Below are 19068 nucleotides of genomic sequence, written 5' to 3'. Positions count from 1 at the left end.
CAATTTGAAATGAAAACCAAAAGTTTCAAAATTCTCTGAGAAAGTCCTGAAGTGGTCTGCCTCACAGGCAGCCTAACAGCCTGGCTGAACAGGACCCTGAAATCCTAGGAGTCCAGGTAGCTGTGAAGCTATGAGCTAGCTGCTACAAAGTTCTTGGCTCCCAATTAGCCCCCAAAACAGGCTGCTGAGGAGCCAGGATGCCAAGCTGACAGGAAGCCTCACACATTTCTAATAGAGGCCTGACTGCTTCCCATCAGACCTTCACAGAAATCAAACCACCTCAGAAAGTTTTGATTTTAACAAAAGGGCACTTTCCATTGGAAAAATGTTCTTTTGGAGAATTGCTGATCAGCTCCACTCAGGATCAAGTTCAGGTCTCCTCCTCACCACAAAAGTGCTCAGACATCAGCACGTGTCCAGGGTCCCTCAGACAGAAAAAGTATACTAAAAACTCTATCCTCTCCACCCACTTGCACTTGTACCCATTCTGGCAGCACTCTCTACAAAGCTTGAAGAAAATCCAGTTGCTCCAACCAAGTCAAATATTAATCTCTATTCACATGTGTAATCTAACAGCCACTAAGCAAGGAAACAAATTTAAATGGTTGCTTGATTGAAGAAATGAAATCCAGTTTTACACAAATTAAGGCAAATACAAAAAAGTTGAAGAAAAAATAGAGACATTCACAATTCAGCAAACTCTTTTGCACACAAAAGTTTGAAGGAACAATTCTTGATACTTAAAGGTAAGGATATGCTTAGGAGTAGGGGCCTCAGAGCGAAGATAGAAGGGCATCATACCTGTACTTTTGAAAGATCTTCAGGATTCTTATCACATGCAGGTCCCAATGACATCATGAAGGTCACCCAAGGGAAAATTAACCCATAATGATTACAGGAGTTTATCTAGAAAAGTTTCAAATCAATATGGTCACATATGAAACCCATTCCAGTGAAGGACATTTCTAAATAAAGGATGCCATTTCAGAAAAGTTGCTACAGTTTCTATCTTGGGTAACTATTGAAACTAGAATAGTTGAATGAAGTACACTTTGAAGCCTAATATTCAATGGTCCAATGATTTATTTCACATTTGTTAGCCAGAAACCTCTCCTACAACCATCAAACAATGCAAGGCTTTAGCTGTTCACTCAATGCCTTTGCTACTCCATTAGTACCCTATTAAAATTACTATGTGAGCAGTTCAGATGGCACCTTCCCCTATTGTTTCTCAGTTAATACATCTAAAACTATGTTAGATTCTCAACGCAAAGGGCAGGGAAATCCAAGTTCTCCTAAAGTAACATCTCTCATTTAGCTCCAGATTAAAGATAACCAAAATCCATGGGACTTTTTCAGGACAAAGTTCTAACTATTGTAAAGAATGTACATGTGTTGAGAGTCAAGTTCATCCTTGAAAAACTGCCATGTCAAACAATAGGTAAATAACTTCACATCAGTACCCCTGCATTAAGGACCTGTTAATCAAAAGACAGTAATTCTTTGCAAGAATTACTATTTGATAACTCAATATGTATACTTATCTGCTCGCATTTCACATTACTTTTAAGGACAATTTATCCAGAATTGAAGCATTCCAATTTGGTTTTATGGCCATTCCTCTCACCCATGTCCTCGCCCACCTCCATCCCCACAGTCTTTCATGCAAATGTATATGTACACTGTTATAGTTACCAGATCCTCTGTTGTTTTCAGTGGCTTGGAATCAGGAAGCTGTTTCCTTGATAGTCTCCAAATGTACTGTGAAGTAAGCTTGAACAAAAGCTCCGGGAGTATTTCTCTCTCGGGACCTGCTACAAGGAGGGCTTCCCAGAAGTCTACTAATAGCTGAGGGGTAGTATCTTCATTCTTCCCACAAAGCATCTGAGTACCACAGAAAATTCACTTATCAATAAAAATCAAGATCACTATTACATTGTCTCATTGTTTACTTGTACTTCCCTGTCTGTCTATATCCAGCACTACCATATCTTAAATTGCAAACTCTTTGGGGTCAGGAGACTGTCTTTGAATGGTACCTATCATGGGGGGGGGGAGGGCGCTTGTAGGTGCTATGGTAATATACATGATAACAGCAACAGAAATCTGAAGGAACAAAAATTTCCATGGAGATGATTACATTTCCCTCTACTTGTTGAGTGCGTTCCTATTTTTGTTTAAAGCTGATATCTTTCTAATACATGTGATCCCAAACACTATGCTGAAGGACACCACCAAAGAGAATGCAACATATTTGAACTCTTTGATTCCTTAATATATAGGCTTGGTTTGCAAGAAACATTAGTAAGTTTTTGTTTTGCTATTAATGGACAATGCAACGTGTTTGAAGAGACAAAATGTTGAAGCCATCTGAAATATGTCCACACCTAAGCAAGTCTCATTCTATCAGAAAGTTGGGGCTAACGTAAAGGAAACACTCTCCAGTTCACTTGCCAGTAGGAGTTAATCAGACGGTCCTATCAGGAGTTTGGAAGACTGTAACAAGGGGGACCCCATCACCATGGGACCTTTTACTAAGCTTTTAAATGCTGGTTGGACAGGTTGGGGACCTCGATTACTGCATTCACATTTAACTCCTATGCTTGAAACCAATTACAGTGATGGTTTTCAGTGACTTGGTAACTACATTCACCTACACTCATGAAATTAAAGATATTAGTGAATACTTATGATGAAAATTTAAAATTATGGAAGAAAGACCTCAACTTGCCTGGGGTGGGCAGAGGGAGGTCATTTGGCTCTAAAATGATTGAGACCCCTTATAATGAAGAATAGACAAGTTGTGTGGAGCAAAGAACTCCTTAGTTCTAATTCCTTCTCTAACACAGGTTTCTTTTGAGGTTGGGGATAAACCACTTGTTCAAGTTTTTCCATCTGGAATGTGTGGATGGCTCATCTCTCTCCCAGGCTTGTAAGAGTTAATTACTTCATTTGTACAATGTTTTTGAATATGTGCATAGAAGATATATAGCATCACATCTGACTTGATACCCTTTAGAAAAGGATTTATAAACTATAATATTAATCCTGGGTGCAATTTTCAGAAGGGGCCTAAGAAAGTTATTTACCCAACTCCTATGAAATTTTGCTTCTCTCTCTCAGATGCCTTTGAAAATCCTAGGCTCCAAGATCAATGTGTGCTCAATTGAACTGACAGAAGCAAAACATAAAGATAAATTTAATGCATTTCTTTGGCTGAATTTAATGGCTGGGCTATTCACAAAAAGAATCAGTTTCTTACTCCAGCTAAAATTTTTACCAAGTTTGGCCATTGAGTTTTCATAACGTTTTTCCTGCTGTAACTCCAAGGACACTCTGTTTTGGTCATCTCTAGTTAACACCAGGCATGGGCCTTATAGAAGCTAAATCAAAACCAAAAATGCAACAACCCTGCGAATAGACAAACCTTGAAATAAGAATCTGCTTCTTCCAATTCAATTTTATTGTTCTCATGCAAAGCCAACATCGAAGCCACCAGGAACCCAGGCTGTGTCTCCTTCAGGTGAATGGCAAGTTCCGTTGGAACAATGCGCCCTTCTCTCTGCTGCCTCAGAAGTCTTGGTTCCCCAATAAAGCCACATGCCAGCCTCATCTACAAACACAGCCATTTACAAGTTAGGCAAAGAATTCAACCCTTCCCAAATTCAGAGCTTACTCAAGCAAGCAATTACCTGTATAAATTAGCAAACTTACTAATTTATATAGGTGAAGTACCAGGAGGACACAGGGAGTGAACTGCATCACTTGCATGGGCACTGGGGCTTTTGGCTCTGTAGAATCTTGGATCTCAGCCACACTTAAGTCACAGTGCTGCCCTACAAAGCAGGCCAATCATGCGCCTTATATGACACAAGGACTTTGCGCAGGGCTGCCATACTTTACCCTTAATTGTGTAAAATTGTATTCCCTTTGTTCTTACTCCAGTTCCATGAGTCTGACCTTCACTCACTGGATATACACAGAAAACTAGACTTAACTGTAAACCAAAACCAACGCATTGGGTGCTTTTGAAAACCCCTCTGGATTTCCAATGGGACTTGTGCTCCCAAATCAACGAGGTGATTTTGAAAAGGCTTCCTGTGAACAACAAAAATTAATTTGGAGCAGTATATACTATAACAGCCCCTTGCTTCCAGAGGTTTAAAAGGACATGTACTTTGCAATAGAAGGCTTTCAGAGAGTCAGCAAAGAATAGAAATCTTTCCAACCCTAACAGATTCAGGAAAACTACTTTTTATTTATCAGCAACTGCCATTTATGTTGCAAATGTTAATCATCATAAAATTAACCTGGCCTCTGAGGCTCTCTTAACTCTCTCAAACCCTACCTTGTGCCTAGTTTTAAATTACTACATCAATATGTTTTCATTCAGCCAGAAAGAGATGATCATGTTTTGCCATGGAAAAGATAGCAGGTGGTACTGAACAATAATATAGCTAGCGCTCTAAACACAGGAGTTCTCAAACTTCATTGCATTGTGACAACAAAAATTACTACATAACCCCAAGAGGGGGGACTGATGGCTGAGCTCGCCAGAGCCCCACTGCCCCAGGTGAGAAGCCCCAAACCTGAGCCCCTTCTTTCTGGGCAGAGAGACTTCAGTCCCAGGCTTCAGTCAAGAGCTTCAGTCCCAGGCACGAGGTCTGTAACCTGAGCCCCACTACCCTGAGCTGAAACCCTCAGGCTTCAGCCTAGGCCTTGAGCAATGGGGCTTGGGCTTCAGTGGTGGGCCCCAGCAAGTTTAAGTCATTCCTGGCAACCCCATTCCCAACCCACAGTTTGATAACTGCTGCGCTAATGTATCCTAACCTCCACACTCTGCTGTTGGGAAGTCAAGGCCAAGTATGTATTTAGTGATGGTTGTGGCAACAGTCCCAGTCTGTGATGTACCCCGGCCTTATTTTTGCCATAAATTAGACATTTATGATAGCACTTCCAAAGCCATTTTTAAACAATGTTTAAAAATACAAAAGGAGTGAGCTCACTCAAGAGCCTGGCACAGTCCAATCTCTCTTGCAATACTCACCTTTAAGAATCCTGACCAACCCTACCAACCAACTTTCAGCTTGTGGCCTTTAACCTCACACATGGGTTACATCTGTGTGAGAAACATCAATATCAGGGTTAGATTTTTAGGCAGAGTATAATGGCCTCCCTTCAAAGTGTCTATATCTATACCTCTGAAGACTGACATCAAGCCCCGCACTTTGGCGCTGCAGAGCAAGGGTGCCATTTCGAGCACGTAGTGGGGGCAGTGCGCTGGGACGTGGCTAGCTTTTCATCCCGTTCCCTGGACGCCAATGGAGTGAGGGGAAAGAGCTTGCATTCCTCTCACACCTGGCTGGTGAAAGGAGCTCACCAGCCAGGTGTGAGAGGAATGCCCGGAATACAAGCACTTTCCCTTCACTCCCTTAGTATCTGGGGAACGGGATGAAAAGCTAGTCACATCCTGGAGTGCACGGCTGCTGCCTCCACTACGTGCCCAAAATGGTGCCCTTGTTGCAAAGGCTACTATTAGGAATGTTAAAACAATTAATGGTCTCCAATGGTGACCTCCGCTGGCAGCCAGCCATGCCAGGCTGGGGCAGCCTCAGTCATGAGGGCCCAGCGGAAGTGGAGGTGGGACTCAATAGCCACAGTGGGGATGGTAGTGGTCCAGGAGGTGAGCCTGCAGTTAAAAACTCTTAAAGGAATAACCATTTAAACATCCCTAGCTATATACTCCAACTAAACATATTTATTTACTGTACTTTGATTTATAAACACTTAAATAATTTTATACTTAAATTTACTATTTAGTAAGTAAGTGATTTACTATTAAATATTATAAAAATTAAAATGTGAATCAAAGTAGTAATATTTTAATGTTACACTTCTATGAATACTAATGGGCAGTCTAGCTTCCCTGAGCAACAACCCAAACAAACTCAACACATACCTCACTGACCCACCTCTTGTCAAGCTACGTCTAGACTACGCATCCAAGGAACACGTTTGCTCTTCCACTTTTTTTCGTAGAAGAGCAAATGCGCTCTTTCGGAAAGCCCTGTATACCTCATTTCACGAGGCAAAAGGGCTCCACCGAAAGAGGAGGCTTTTCCGCCATTTGGCTCCGTCTAGAGGAGGAAAATCCTCTTCTGAAAAAAAAAAAAGTGGAAAAAGCTTTTTCTGCAAAAACACCACAGTCTAGACCTAGACTCAGATGCCCACAGATCATTAAGTGTGTGGCGAAGATCAGGATTTCCCCCGTGCCATGAGACACAACCTTGCGCCAAACCAGTTGATTTGGGTTTAACAGAGAATCTGCTACCAAAAGGAAAGGCGACTACATGGGCAGCATTCTGTACCTCTGTGTAACAGTCCAGTTCATTTTTATATGCCTTGAGGTCTCCCATTTTCAAAGCCATGGCAGCTTTGGTTAGTGTCAACAGCACTGATGGCATAATCATTTCCACTTCCTGCAAAATCTCCATTGCCATCCCGGGACATACATTCTTCATGAACGGACTGCAGAGCACATGGGGCAGGTGGTTTGGTTCAGCAAGATGGAATATTTGAAGAACTTTGGCTGCTGATTCCTATTAAAATAAAAGCCATTGAAAATAATCATGACTTTCTGGATATACATTGGAATGCAAAAACAAAATTCAGCTACTAGTGTGTAGAAATTGTAAACTTGCTTACAAACATGAGGGCATATTGTAGTTGTAAGCCACAGCTCACAGTAGTAGGGGCAAAGGAACTCTACCTGACACCATGGCCCCAGAGAGATTCTGTCAACTCAACTAAGACTCCTCTGAGAGACTTGGGAGAGTAAGGATGAGGTTTCAGTACCATTTAAAGGTGGCACTTGGAGATGTGACTTGGGTTTAGTTCATTAAATTGATAAGGGTAGGGAGAAAAAAGTCTGGACCTAAATTTTCCTAGCATGCCTATATCCCCAGCCTTGGTCAAAAACCAGAAAACGTTCATGCACCATGACAGCCAAAAATACATACACATTCTTCTGATGAGAGTCCTGAACAGGAAATGTCATTGATAATCTCTTTGCGTTTTCAGAAATTACCTTTTTGGTCAGCAAAACTAAAATGGGTCCCCCTTGTGCCTCTTACATGTAAAGGAGAATAACCACGAAACAACAGATATGGAGCTTTAAGCAATGCGCCCTCTATAAGGGTCTCAAGTTCTTCAGAACAGGAAATAAACAGTAGATTAAAAAGACAAAGTTCCTAGTCTTACTTTGCTTAACTCTTCATTTAAATCTTCATAAAGAGAATGATTTAAGTAAAAGATAAATCCTTTTTCATATTTCTGTGTTCCACCCTCTACCAATGAGTCTATTCTCTTCAAAACTTCAGTTATGGATAAGCCAGACATCTTGTAGTAAGGCAGCGCAAGATGGTAATCCTTTATGTCAAACCTGAAAGCAATTGGAGGGGGAAAAAGAGTTGAGGATCTTTGCAGCAATAATTTTAATTGTAAAAAGGATTTCCCCAATCTGTAAAGTGTTTGAGGCTGAAGACATTTCAGCATTCACATATTTCTAGACCATATTAAAGTCAAGACTACAAGTCTAATGAATGAAAAGTAAAACTGAGATGAAAATCTTAACACACTCTGCCAAGAGACACTATATGCAGTGCAAGTATAAAACGAAGAGACCAAGTGATCCTAAAATTGATCTAGTAGGAGAGCATCCTGGGAAACCAAAAATTAACACCTTTCAAAATACAAACCTGCTGTAACAGTCTCCTAACTGAGCACAACTTTCTCTGAATGCTGCCAGGAGTTTCTCTCTCTCTTCTGATTCCATCAGACTGGGGTCCATTAGAGCTGCTCTGACTAACAAATGAGCCTCACTTAGAAGATGGATGCAACTCTCTGTTCCAACATTTTCATATGTCTTACTGTACTCTACCTAGAACACATTAAAGAAATACTTAGGTCATTAGGTCACAAGGCAGAATGTTTACAAATAGTTTTAAAATTGTCAGAAGCCATTTTAAATCCTGATTGATTATATGCAACAGTAGGTGTGTAAATACTGGATAGGATATCAGAGCAAAGATGCATCTCAGACATCTAATCGACTTCATGGGCTACGTCTACACTGGCATGATTTTCCAGAAATGCTTTTAACGGAAAAGTTTTCCGTTAAAAGCATTTTCGGAAAAGAGCGTCTAGATTGGCAGGACACTTTTCCGCAAAAGCACTTTTTGCGGAAAAGCGTCCGTGGCCAATCTAGACGCGCTTTTCCGCAAAAAAGCCCCGATCGCCATTTTCGCGATCGGGGCTTTTTTGCGGAAAACAACTCTCTGCTGTCTACACTGGCCCTTTTGCGCAAAAGTTTTTCGGAAAAAGACTTTTGCCCGAACGGGAGCAGCATAGTATTTCTGCAAAAGCACTGACAATCTTACATGAGATCGTCAGTGCTTTTGCGGAAATTCAAGCGGCCAATGTAGACAGCTGGCAAGTTTTTCCGCAAAAGCAGATGATTTTGCGGAAAAACTTGCCAGTCTAGACACAGCCATGGTGTTTTTATCACCGAGAATCAAAAAGGAATTGAGATATACCATTTCTTTGTAAAGCTGAATGGTTGAAATAGTGTTCACGATATATAAATTCCAGCCAGGTTCTGACTCAGGTGGAGACTTGAGTTTGACACTATCAGCCTTTCTGGAACTGAAACAAGAGAAGAAAAAGATTGAAGCCATTGGTGTCCAAATAAAAATTGTGACTGAACATGGATATATATCACTGACTTACTAAACCGATAGCTGCATGAAGCGAACAGAATCAGGAACAATTCAAACACACACGCACAGACAGTTTTTAGATCCTGTCCACATCAGAAAGTTAATTTGGATTACAGTAGGAAGTGCATTAGCTATTCCTAAATAACTCTGTGTGTTGACAAGCCCACAGGCTGCAAGTTTTTGTGTACAGGAACTGCTCAGCAGATTTTTAACTAGCTGATTTACACCACTGACTTCAACAGCTGAAGATTTATACTAGATGAAGATCTGCATCTGTGTTTTCACCTACATCTCACACAGCATTCATCACATTATCACTTAAGATGGAGGGGCGTCAAAAAAAATTGATTTTTTTTCTTCTCAGGTATTGTCAAGATCCCTAATATTTTGAAATTCTAGTACTCAGCGAGGTCATAACTTAGTTCACTATTTTTGGATAGTTATATTTATGCCTTTTGCTTATGTGATCTAATGTGAAATAATTTAATATATTCAGCTGAAAAGAAAGGTAACTGCTGAAATAGAGTTACATGTTTAAATCAATTTAATTGATAAATGTGCCGTACAAATAGCTCTAACAGAGAACTCATACTCTACAAGTCATTGGGGTTGCACAGCTTTAACTGAAACAGGATTCAAAAAAGAACTAGATAATCTCATGGAGGATAGGTCCATCAGTGGCTATTAGCCATGATAGGCAGAACAGTGTCCCTAGCCAATGTTCTCCAGAAGTTGGGCAACAGGGAATGGATCACTTGATGATTGCCTGTTCTGTTCATTCCCTCTGGGGCACCTGTATGAATCATTCTTATATGCAACACAGCATATTTTGGCCTAGTATTTGTTATACCTCAATACAATTATGATGTTATACCTCACTAGGCTATTTGTTCTCTGGGACAGAATTACACAGCCCTCTTCAGAATCCACTCCAACCTTTGGCATTATATGTGCCCCCAAAAACACAAGCGAATGTATGAGAACTACACCTAGTTCTGTGCTGTGATGCATCTATTTCAGTATTCTAGCATGTCACTCAAAAACTCAAATCTACCTATCATGTATTTTTAAGGTAAAAGACAGGAGGGATTTTTTTAAAAAAGCATAATTTATTTCTAATAATATAAACACAGTGTTTCTCAACCCCCCCACCCCCCTTTTTTAACAAAGTACCCCTTTTTGAAAAAAAAATTATAGGTACCCTAAGTACCTACAGTTTTCAGGCACACATTTTTTTTCTACCATTGCAACACATTTCTTTAAACAACTTAATAGTAGCTGGGTGGGTGATGAAATTTTTGGGTGTGAAAAGTACAAAAAATAATAAAATGCTGTAAAACTTAAAATGAAAATTCAGTTCTCTCCAAATTTCAGTTGAGTTGACATACCCCCCCAGACTTCTCTCAGGTAGCCCTAAGGGTACTCATACCACTGGTTGAAAAACACTGATAAAACACACTGCCTCTTTTGGAGGGTAACAATTTTTCAGTATCTTGAGTAATTTATACGTTGCATTACAGACATTTATAAGCTTTCCTCTACCCTTTCCACACTTTTCCAAGACAATCCACTGGAATAAGGACCATTTGGTGTGTTAAGACTCAATAAGAATTCATAAACTTGATATTAATTTGAAGATGAGAATAAGTAATCTAACAGGTACAGCCCTTCCATATACCCTCCTTCAATCCCCAGCATGCCAAAACTGCCTCTTTCATGAAAGTGAATACTAAAATACCCAGCACTTACAGGACCCTTCTCGAAGGCTTTCTTCTTCCAGTAATATCTTCACTATCTGCCTTAGTTAGAAGAATTATGTGGTTGCTGAAGTGACAAATAGTTTTCAGCCCTATAAAAAGCTGCATTCTTAATGCACAGATATCTAGAGACACAGGTGGGCAAGCCTATAAAGAAAATGGATTACTTTAGGGTTAAAGAACCAGAAGGTCCACAATTAACAAGTTAGAAACAAAAATCTGAATTCATAGGTAGGGTTACACTTTATAAAGCTCTAAATAGTTTATTTACAAAGTCAAGACTGAAAAAAGTTAGGAAATGTCAGAATTAATCTTGCCCTCAGAGTGATAGTTATTAAACAAATCTTTAGAAAAATAGTATCACATGTATTTCCTAATCCTATTCTTTGAAGTGGTTTCCCCAAACAATTCAGCCAATGGCAACCCAATGGAAAATTTCAGCATGAATGGCTTGAGTCTGGCAAAGTTAAAAGGGACTTTTAACAGCAGGGTACATAAAGTAAAAATATGACTTTTTTATTTAGGATTATCTTAAAATAATAATCCTTTAAAAATAAATTTAAAATGTATGACATCCTATGTTAAGGACTAAACTCACTATAAACTACCAAGCTAATTTAAAATGTTAGTATCATCAATGAGACCTCTCCAATTTTTGTATGAGCTAAAGGTTGCTACATTTTTAATCATGCAAAATATGGGGAAGACATTAACTTTTGAAGTCAATTCAAACTTTGTGAATATATCAGAATGTCACATACTGCAGAAGTATCTATGTTATTTTCAGTCTTTACAATGGAGCAAATATTGGTACTGGGGATGTAAAATCCCTTTAAATCAGTTAAAATATTACCTTTGTTTACTAACTCAGCTTTTTAAAAATACAACAACATTTTTGATAAACATAAACCTACTTTTTTTCCGCACCCAATATAGTTAAGGTAGCTTCATATACATTTTAAAATGGTGTTTTTGTGAAACTCCAACTGCAGTTCGACAAATCTCAAAGAAGCAGAGGAGTAAATGATCATGTAGTAAATAGGTGGATCATTTGCCATTTTCTAACATAATAAAAATTCAAATTTAAGACTGAATAAACGAACATCAAGCTATGTATGTGCTTAAAAAAATGTGTAAAGATACAGTGTACCTGCTGGTTAGCAAGTACCACCAAATTTAGTGTTAAGGCTATATTAGCTGCAAATCAACATGGTGCAGGTAAATATACTGGCGGCGGCTTGCCAGGGGCTAACCCTGGTGAACTGCCACCGTTTTATTACTCACCCCTATTCTAATGGCAAATAAGGTTTTCTACACAAGACAAACTCAGAGGCTTAATTTTCTCCTACAACACCTGAGGACCCGTCAAAAACAGCAGAGAAGAGAAGGCTTCCATGTATATTTGCCACGTCTCTTTAAGCTTCAAAAAGATTATCAGCTGTCACAAGGTAAACTCTGAACCCTGAATTCAGGTCTTGGCAGAAAAGTAGGTAATTACTGTGACAGGGTCAGGCCAGAGGGCTACAGGACAGTGGTGGACAGGAAATATATTAGCCCCATATTAAATACGTTTTTATTCCTAGGGTAGACTAACAAGGGCTGATCCAGAACCTGCTAGAATCAGTCAGAGCAATCAGGCTAATTAAAACATCTGGAACAAAATAGGAGGATTCCAGATTCAAGGAAACCAGACTAATCAGAACACCTGGGAGCCTACTAAGACCCAGTTGAGACTGGTTTAAAAAAACTTCCCTTCTATTTGCTCAGTGTGGCTACGTCTACACTGGCCCCTTTTCCGGAAGGCGCATGTTAATTTCAGCGATCGTAATAGGGAAATGCGCGGGGGATTTAAATATCCCCCGCGGCATTTAAATAAAAATGTCCGCCGCTTTTTTCCGGCTTTTAGAAAAGCCGGAAAAGAGCGTCTACACTGGCCCCGATCCTCCGGAAAAACTGCCCTTTTCCGGAGGATCTTATTCCTACTTTGAATATTCAAAGTAGGAATAAGATCCTCCGGAAAAGGGCGCTTTTTCCGGAGGATCGGGGCCAGTGTAGACGCTCTTTTCCGGCTTTTCTAAAAGCCGGAAAAAAGCGGCAGACATTTTTATTTAAATGCCGCGGGGGATATTTAAATCCCCCGCGCATTTCCCTATTACGATCGCTGAAATTAACATGCCCCTTCCGGAAAAGGGGCCAGTGTAGACGTAGCCTGTGAGAGAAGGAGCTGATAAGAGAATGCATAGTGGGGAGGGACAGAAAGTGCAAGCAAGCACCAGGAGGAAGAACCTCCAGTAAGGAAAGATCTAGGGAAGACTGTGGGGAAGTGGCCCAGGGATTCATAGCTTCCTACCTTACCAGCTCCTCATTTCAGTACTAAAAAGAGACAAGGGTTTGTCCTACCCTATACCACTGGGAGAGGCCGCAAAGACTATGAACTCTGATTTCCCCTCGTTTCACCATGCTGGTCAATGATGAGAACAGCTCAAACAAACAGTAAGCTGCTGTCTACACTGAGGGCTGCCATGAGCCCCTAAGGCAAGTTCTTTCCCGCAAATTACAAGACCCACCAAGGTTAAAGAGGAACTCTGTCACATTACCTTTAATTATTAGTACAGGCAGTCCCCGGGTTACGTACAAGATAGGGACTGTAGGTTTGTTCTTAAGTTGAATCTGTATGTAAGTCGGAACTGGCATCCAGATTCAGCCACTGAATCTGGACACCAGTTCTGACTTACAAACAGATTCAACTTAAGAACCCCAGGCGTCCCCAAGTCAGCTGCTGCTGAAACTGATCAGCAGCTGATTCCAGGAAGCCTGGGGCAGAGCAACTCTGCCTCGGGCTTCCTGTAGTCAGCCGCTGGTCAGTTTCAGTAGCGGCTAACTTGGGGACGCCTGGGGTAGAGCAGCTCGGGTGCTGCTGGGTAGGTCCAGTAGCACGGCCGCTCCTCGGCGCTACTAGACCAACCCAGCAGCACCCTAGCTGCTCTGCCCCAGGCATCCTGATTCAGCCACTGCTGAAACTGATCAGCAGCGGCTGAATCAGGACTCCTGGGGCTGAGCAGCTGGGGTGCTGCCGGGTTGGTCCAGTAGCGCCAAGGAGCGCTGAGCAAAGCCCCGCAGGACCCGGCGCTGAGCAAAGCCCCGCAGGACCCGGCCCGACCCGCAGCGCTTCCAGCTGATCTGGAAGCGGCCGCGGGTCCGGCCCCGGGTCCTGCGCGGCTTTGCTCAGCGCCTCCCTGGTCTGCTGGCTCCCACAGCAGACCAGGGAGACGGGGAGCAGCTTTTCTCGCCCCGGAGGAGGCGGGCGGCGGGACCAGGCGTCCCGCCGCTCGAGTCCTCCGGGGCGAGAAAATCCCCGTTCGTAACTGCGGATCCGACATAAGTCAGATCCGCGTAACTCGGGGACTACCTGTAGTTCAAATTTACAAAAATAAATACACATTTGTAAAGCCTTTATAAATATTCTGCTAATGATTTGAGATTTTAAGAAGCAATAGTAGATCCTGTTTCAGCTACAGCTTCCACACCCAGTAGAACAGTGGAATGTGCCACTGTGAAATATTAAAGTGGAATCATTAATGCTTTCTTGTGCCACTAGGTTCTATAGGCTGAAGTGACTAAGTAAGATTTGAAGAGAAGGCATACAGCAGTCTGAGGAAGATAAATGCCTTTTTGGTACCCACATTTGCTTTAAATTTTGCATCTGTCATGAGACTATTGGGAGCGCACCTTCATGGTTGTATCAATGTATGGATCCTCCTCACGAGCTGCTGCTGCACTGCATCGTACTGTGAAACACTGCAAGCTGTTACTAAGGTAGAGAAATGACAATATTGATTAACAAGAAGATTGGCAATAACTAAGCAACCGAGATTACACAGGGATTCAATAGTTTCCCTTGTGTGGATTGAGCCATAGAGTGGAAGCAGAAGCACTGTCCTATAAGCAAACCTAGGAAGTTGCAATAAAGGGTATGAAGAAGATTTAATTAGGGAGATGATGAAAAGCAGTTAAGATTGGCGAACAAAAGGATCAAGTTCTAAGCACAGTACCTTGTAATAACATGTAGGAATTGTGGAGTAAGAACTGCCTGCTGAGATTTCTCTGAGTACTGATAGGTAGAAAGCAGCTCTATCAAATTCCCAATGGTATAGAGATAACCAATATGAGGCAAGGAGAAAAAACAGAAGACACTTAGCAATTCTTTCTTGGCTGTAGTATTTTCATTGGCGGTCATGAAACTTCCTGTATACAACAATAAAGGAAAATTATTGCTAATGTTTGATTTACCATGTACTTAACATTCCTATCTAGAGGGATTTGGAATGTTTACTTCACTCTGATTATATAAATGAGGTTTCTACTGTTGGCTGTAGGTAACCTAGCATCTTTGTGATAACATTAACAGTAATTTATTAAATGTCAGTTTGCCACACAGAAAGATTAAGTCAATGTTTTACTAACTCGACAGATTAATTTCTGCATAAACTTTGTCAAGGCATCACTAAAGAGAGTTCGGGGCTCTATTTTTGTTATTGGAAGCTCAGCACAAGTCATTTTTCATGAAAGTATGTAACTGCTAAAATTAAAACAGTGCATAAGGAGAATACTTGGCATGTTCTCTCCTAGACCTTCTGTGGCAAAAATCATGCAATCCGTGTATATGCAGACATTTACCTGTCTGATACATAGGCAGCAGCTGAAGAGAATGCAACTTTGCCTCTTCGGCAGAGAAGACAAAAGATGACAGATCTGGAGTAAAACGTCTAGAAAAAATATACGGGCTAATCAACGAGAAACCACAACAAGACATTAAAGTAGGACAAGTAAACAATAACTATAGGCAGTCCCCGGGTTACGTACAAGATAGGGACTGTAGGTTTGTTCTTAAGTTGAATTTGTATGTAAGTCAGAACTGGTACATATTGTAGGGGAAACTCTTGCCAAACATTTCTCCAGAGCTCAGTTTTATTCTCCCACACCTCACTTCCCTCAGTCCTTTATTCTCAAGCTGAGGTGTCTGCTGAGAAAAGCCGCTCCGCATCTCCCTGGTCTGCTGGGGGGGGCGCTAGCTTCGCGTCTCCCTGGTCTGCTGGGGGGAAGCAGCTAGTGCGGGGTTGCCTCACCCCGTTTGTAAGTAGGGATCTGATATAAGTCAGATCCATGTAACCCGGGGACTGCCTGTATATCATAGCTATTTTCAGAATTAATTAAACTTTTAAACAACACTGTGTCCTTAAAAGTTCAACTACTAACATTTTTAATATATCCAACTGTGATGGGGTATTTCCCCACACAGCTGGTGATAAGGGTGATGGGTGCTACAAGCCCAATTAAACATATCTGGCTGCACATGGAGAATAAGCCTGGTACCATCAAACAGGAGTCCCAGCTGGGGTGGAAGCTGGATGGGTTCTATAAAACGATATGCTCAGAATAGAAGGCGAGTGCCCTGAGAAGGCAAGAACACTAGTCTCTCAGGGTATGTCTACACAGCAAAGCCATTTTGAAATAATAGCCCTTATTTCGAAATAACTTTCCTAGCGTCTACACAGCCAAACAGCTATTTTGAAATAAATTCAAAATAGAGCAGTGCTTATTTCGAATTTGGTAAACCTCATTCTACGAGGAATAATGCCAATTTTGAAATAGCTATTTCGAAATACGTGCTCTGTAGACACTTATTTCGAAATAGGGAGCCTCCAGCCTTCCCAGGGTGCCCTGGTGGCCACTCCAGCCTCAACCAAGAACGCTTCTCTCCCTCTCCCCCTCCCTGGACCCCTTAAAGGGGTTGACTCTGGGCACGGTGCCTGTGCCAGCTCCAAGCCTGCCAGCCCAGAGCCAGCAGTCACTGCCCCTGACCCAGTTGCCCCAAAACATAAGCCAGCAAGCCACTGGCAGCCAGCCCTCCACTGCTCCCCAGGAGCAGTCTGCTAGCTCCCAGGAGCCTGCCAGGGCCCAGAGAAGATGGGCGCCTTCCTAGTCCAGGGTGGAGATCATGGACCTTATTCAGGTTTGGTGGGATGCCTTCAACGTCCATGATTTCCGCACTAGACGGAGGAACACGGCCGTCTATGGCAGGATAGCTGCCAGCCTGGCCACGAAAGCCACATGCGAACCCAGGAGCAGGTTTGTACGACAATCAAGTTGGTCCGGCGAGACCCCCAACCCTGAGCTTCCCCTCCCCCTTCTTCCCCCTTCCAGCTCCCTCCTCCCAGGTTTCCCCCTCCCCTCCTCCACCCTCTCTTCTCCCCTCTCCCGCCTCCTTTCCCCAGTCTCACCAGAGTTTCATCCCACCCCGCTCAGTTTTGTTAAAAAAAGAGAGTTTGTGTTCATGGAAATATGTGTATTTTATTTGACATCAGGAAGGGGGTTAGGGAGGGGTAAGTGGAAGGACGTGAGGGAGAAATGAGGCCCAAGCCCCCAGTGTGGCACACCAGGGAGGCTCTTAGTGCTCCTCAGGGTAGAAGCTCTCCCGCAGGACCTCCTGGATACTGACAGCCCCCCAATGGACGTCCCGGATGGCAGCGTTCAAAAAGTGCAGCCAGGCCTCATAGCAACGCATCTAAGAGAAGCACTAGAGTGCCCAGGGGCAGTTCTGGCTCCATGTTGCAGAGTGCTGTGGTGTCCCAAGTGAGGGAAACCAGAGCACGCACAGACAAAATGCTTTGCTGTCCCTCATCGAGGTAGACAAGCAAGCAGGGAAACCTGAGAACTGGCTGTCCGGGGGGGGTCCCTTTAAGCACAGACCTCAGATAGCCTCAAGCAGCAGCCCCACAAAGTAAGTCCTGACCTGGTGCCCTGCTAGAACTGGTTCCGACCAGCCTTAAATGCGATTCAGAGTCCACTCAGTGTGGACGCGCTATTTTGAAATAGCAAAATGCTATTTCAAAATGCATTTTGTGTGTAGATGTGTTATTTCGAAATAAGGTATTTTGAAATAACACTGTAATGTAGACGTAGTATAGACATATCCTCAGAGTAACAGAGAGCAGTGAAGCTGCAGGAGGGAAGATTACATCCCAGTCCTGATAGGAGAGGGCAGTGGGGGTGAAGAGACTCTTGAAGTGAGCCTGAGAGAAGGCCAATCCACAGGCATAGAGGCTTGGGAGTGAAATGGAGTGGAGTCCAGGATCCAAACTAGGGTCAAGACTTCAGGGAGGTAACTTCCTGCAGGGAGCCAGCATTCTTCAAAAGAATGAAGAGCTGGGGATGAGCTAGAATGGAATAAGCTTGGGAAAGATGCAGACGTTGCTTCTATAACTTTTGATTTGATTTTGTGTGATCCTGGAAGCCACTCAGGAGAGCCCTGTGCATCTGCGAATGTGTATATCCATGGACATTTTTGCAGATATTGTATCCGACATAGATACAACTGCACAGGGCTCTACTCACCAGTAGCATTTGGCTCAGGCAGCCCTATGGGTGCAGCACACTCCAGGCCAGCGGCCAGCTGCCTGTGGCTGAGGCTGGGTGGCAGGTCAGAATCAGAGCTACGCAGCACCTGCTTGCCATGCTGCTTCCTGTCCAGCATCCCCACCATGGCCTGGTCCAGAAGCACTGGTTGCTCTCCCAGTCCCAACTCACAAGCTCCTGGGCAGCGAGGCCTGCCATGGGAATGGAGCAGACGGGACACTGGTGTCCCATCCCTCCACCTCACTGGGATGCAACACACACTGCTGCTCGCTGCCATGTTCATTGCTTGTGAGCCTCTGGGGAAGCGGTGGGCAATAATTTTGGGTTGGAGGCATTGCAAGATTTTGGTAAATGGTCAAGAGAGTTCTGGGATGGAGTCTGGGTGCAGAAGGAAGGGCACTGGAGGTGTAGAAGAGGATGTGGGGTTTGAGAGAGTTCAGGTGAAGGAGTGGATTGTCATCTGGGGCAGAGGCTTAGGGTGCAGGGTCCACGAGGGGGCTATGGGTGCAGGAGAGAATTCTGGCCTAGGGGAGGGGTGTAGGAGGGACTGCAGGGTTGGGGAGGGAGTTGTGACCTGGGAGAAGGGGAAGCAGAGGGTTTGGGTGATGACCTGTTGGCAGGAAGTGGTGGTGGCCTGGGGCAGGGATTTGTGGGGAGGGGCTGGGGCACCAGTGGCAGGCTGTGGCCAGGAGGAGCTTACTTAGGTGGCTCCCAGCCAGTGGCTCTTTAGCACGCTGCAGCAGGCTGTTGCAGTCCCAGTCTGCTCAAACTGGCTGGCTGCTTCTTGTGGATCTCTGCTCCAGCCACCAGGAGGAGGGAGCTTTCTGCTTTACCTATGTCCCCAGTAAAGTGATCACCCAATAAGGGTGATGCTTACCAGTTAACCAGTTACTTCCCTAACTTGAAGCAGTATCTGCACCAGAATAAAATGCCAACAATGTGGAAAAAATTCGTTTCCAGAATCAGTGAGCCAGACAGTGCTGAGTCAATGCAAGGACTCAATACCTTCCTCCATACCACAAGAGCAGCTATTGTGGAATCTCTGTACACTACCCCAGAGTAAGGATGTAAGCGACTATTCAACTACCTGATAAGCACAGGCTTGAGTTAAGTCACTA

At 43.1% G+C, this 19068-nt stretch overlaps 1 protein-coding gene across 1 annotated transcript in view; it reads right to left on the bottom strand.

Moving 5' to 3' along the window:
* The window catches only part of HPS3 (HPS3 biogenesis of lysosomal organelles complex 2 subunit 1), a 38540-nt gene that overhangs the window by 13776 nt on the left and 5696 nt on the right, over nucleotides 1–19068 (bottom strand). The window contains exons 4-14 of the mRNA XM_075937698.1: nucleotides 15212–15300; nucleotides 14587–14779; nucleotides 14264–14345; nucleotides 10527–10681; nucleotides 8595–8703; nucleotides 7758–7939; nucleotides 7261–7441; nucleotides 6369–6599; nucleotides 3428–3613; nucleotides 1696–1884; nucleotides 802–906 (exon numbers count right to left, since the gene is read on the bottom strand). Coding sequence (XP_075793813.1) covers nucleotides 802–906; nucleotides 1696–1884; nucleotides 3428–3613; nucleotides 6369–6599; nucleotides 7261–7441; nucleotides 7758–7939; nucleotides 8595–8703; nucleotides 10527–10681; nucleotides 14264–14345; nucleotides 14587–14779; nucleotides 15212–15300 — 1702 coding nt within the window. The remainder of the gene's footprint in view (nucleotides 1–801; nucleotides 907–1695; nucleotides 1885–3427; nucleotides 3614–6368; nucleotides 6600–7260; nucleotides 7442–7757; nucleotides 7940–8594; nucleotides 8704–10526; nucleotides 10682–14263; nucleotides 14346–14586; nucleotides 14780–15211; nucleotides 15301–19068) is intronic.

Source organism: Pelodiscus sinensis, chromosome 10 (genome assembly GCF_049634645.1).
Source record: "Pelodiscus sinensis isolate JC-2024 chromosome 10, ASM4963464v1, whole genome shotgun sequence".
NCBI classification, from domain to species: Eukaryota; Metazoa; Chordata; order Testudines; family Trionychidae; genus Pelodiscus; species Pelodiscus sinensis.
Note: the sequence above shows the minus strand (reverse complement) of the source record. Positions and strands in the feature narration are given on the sequence as shown.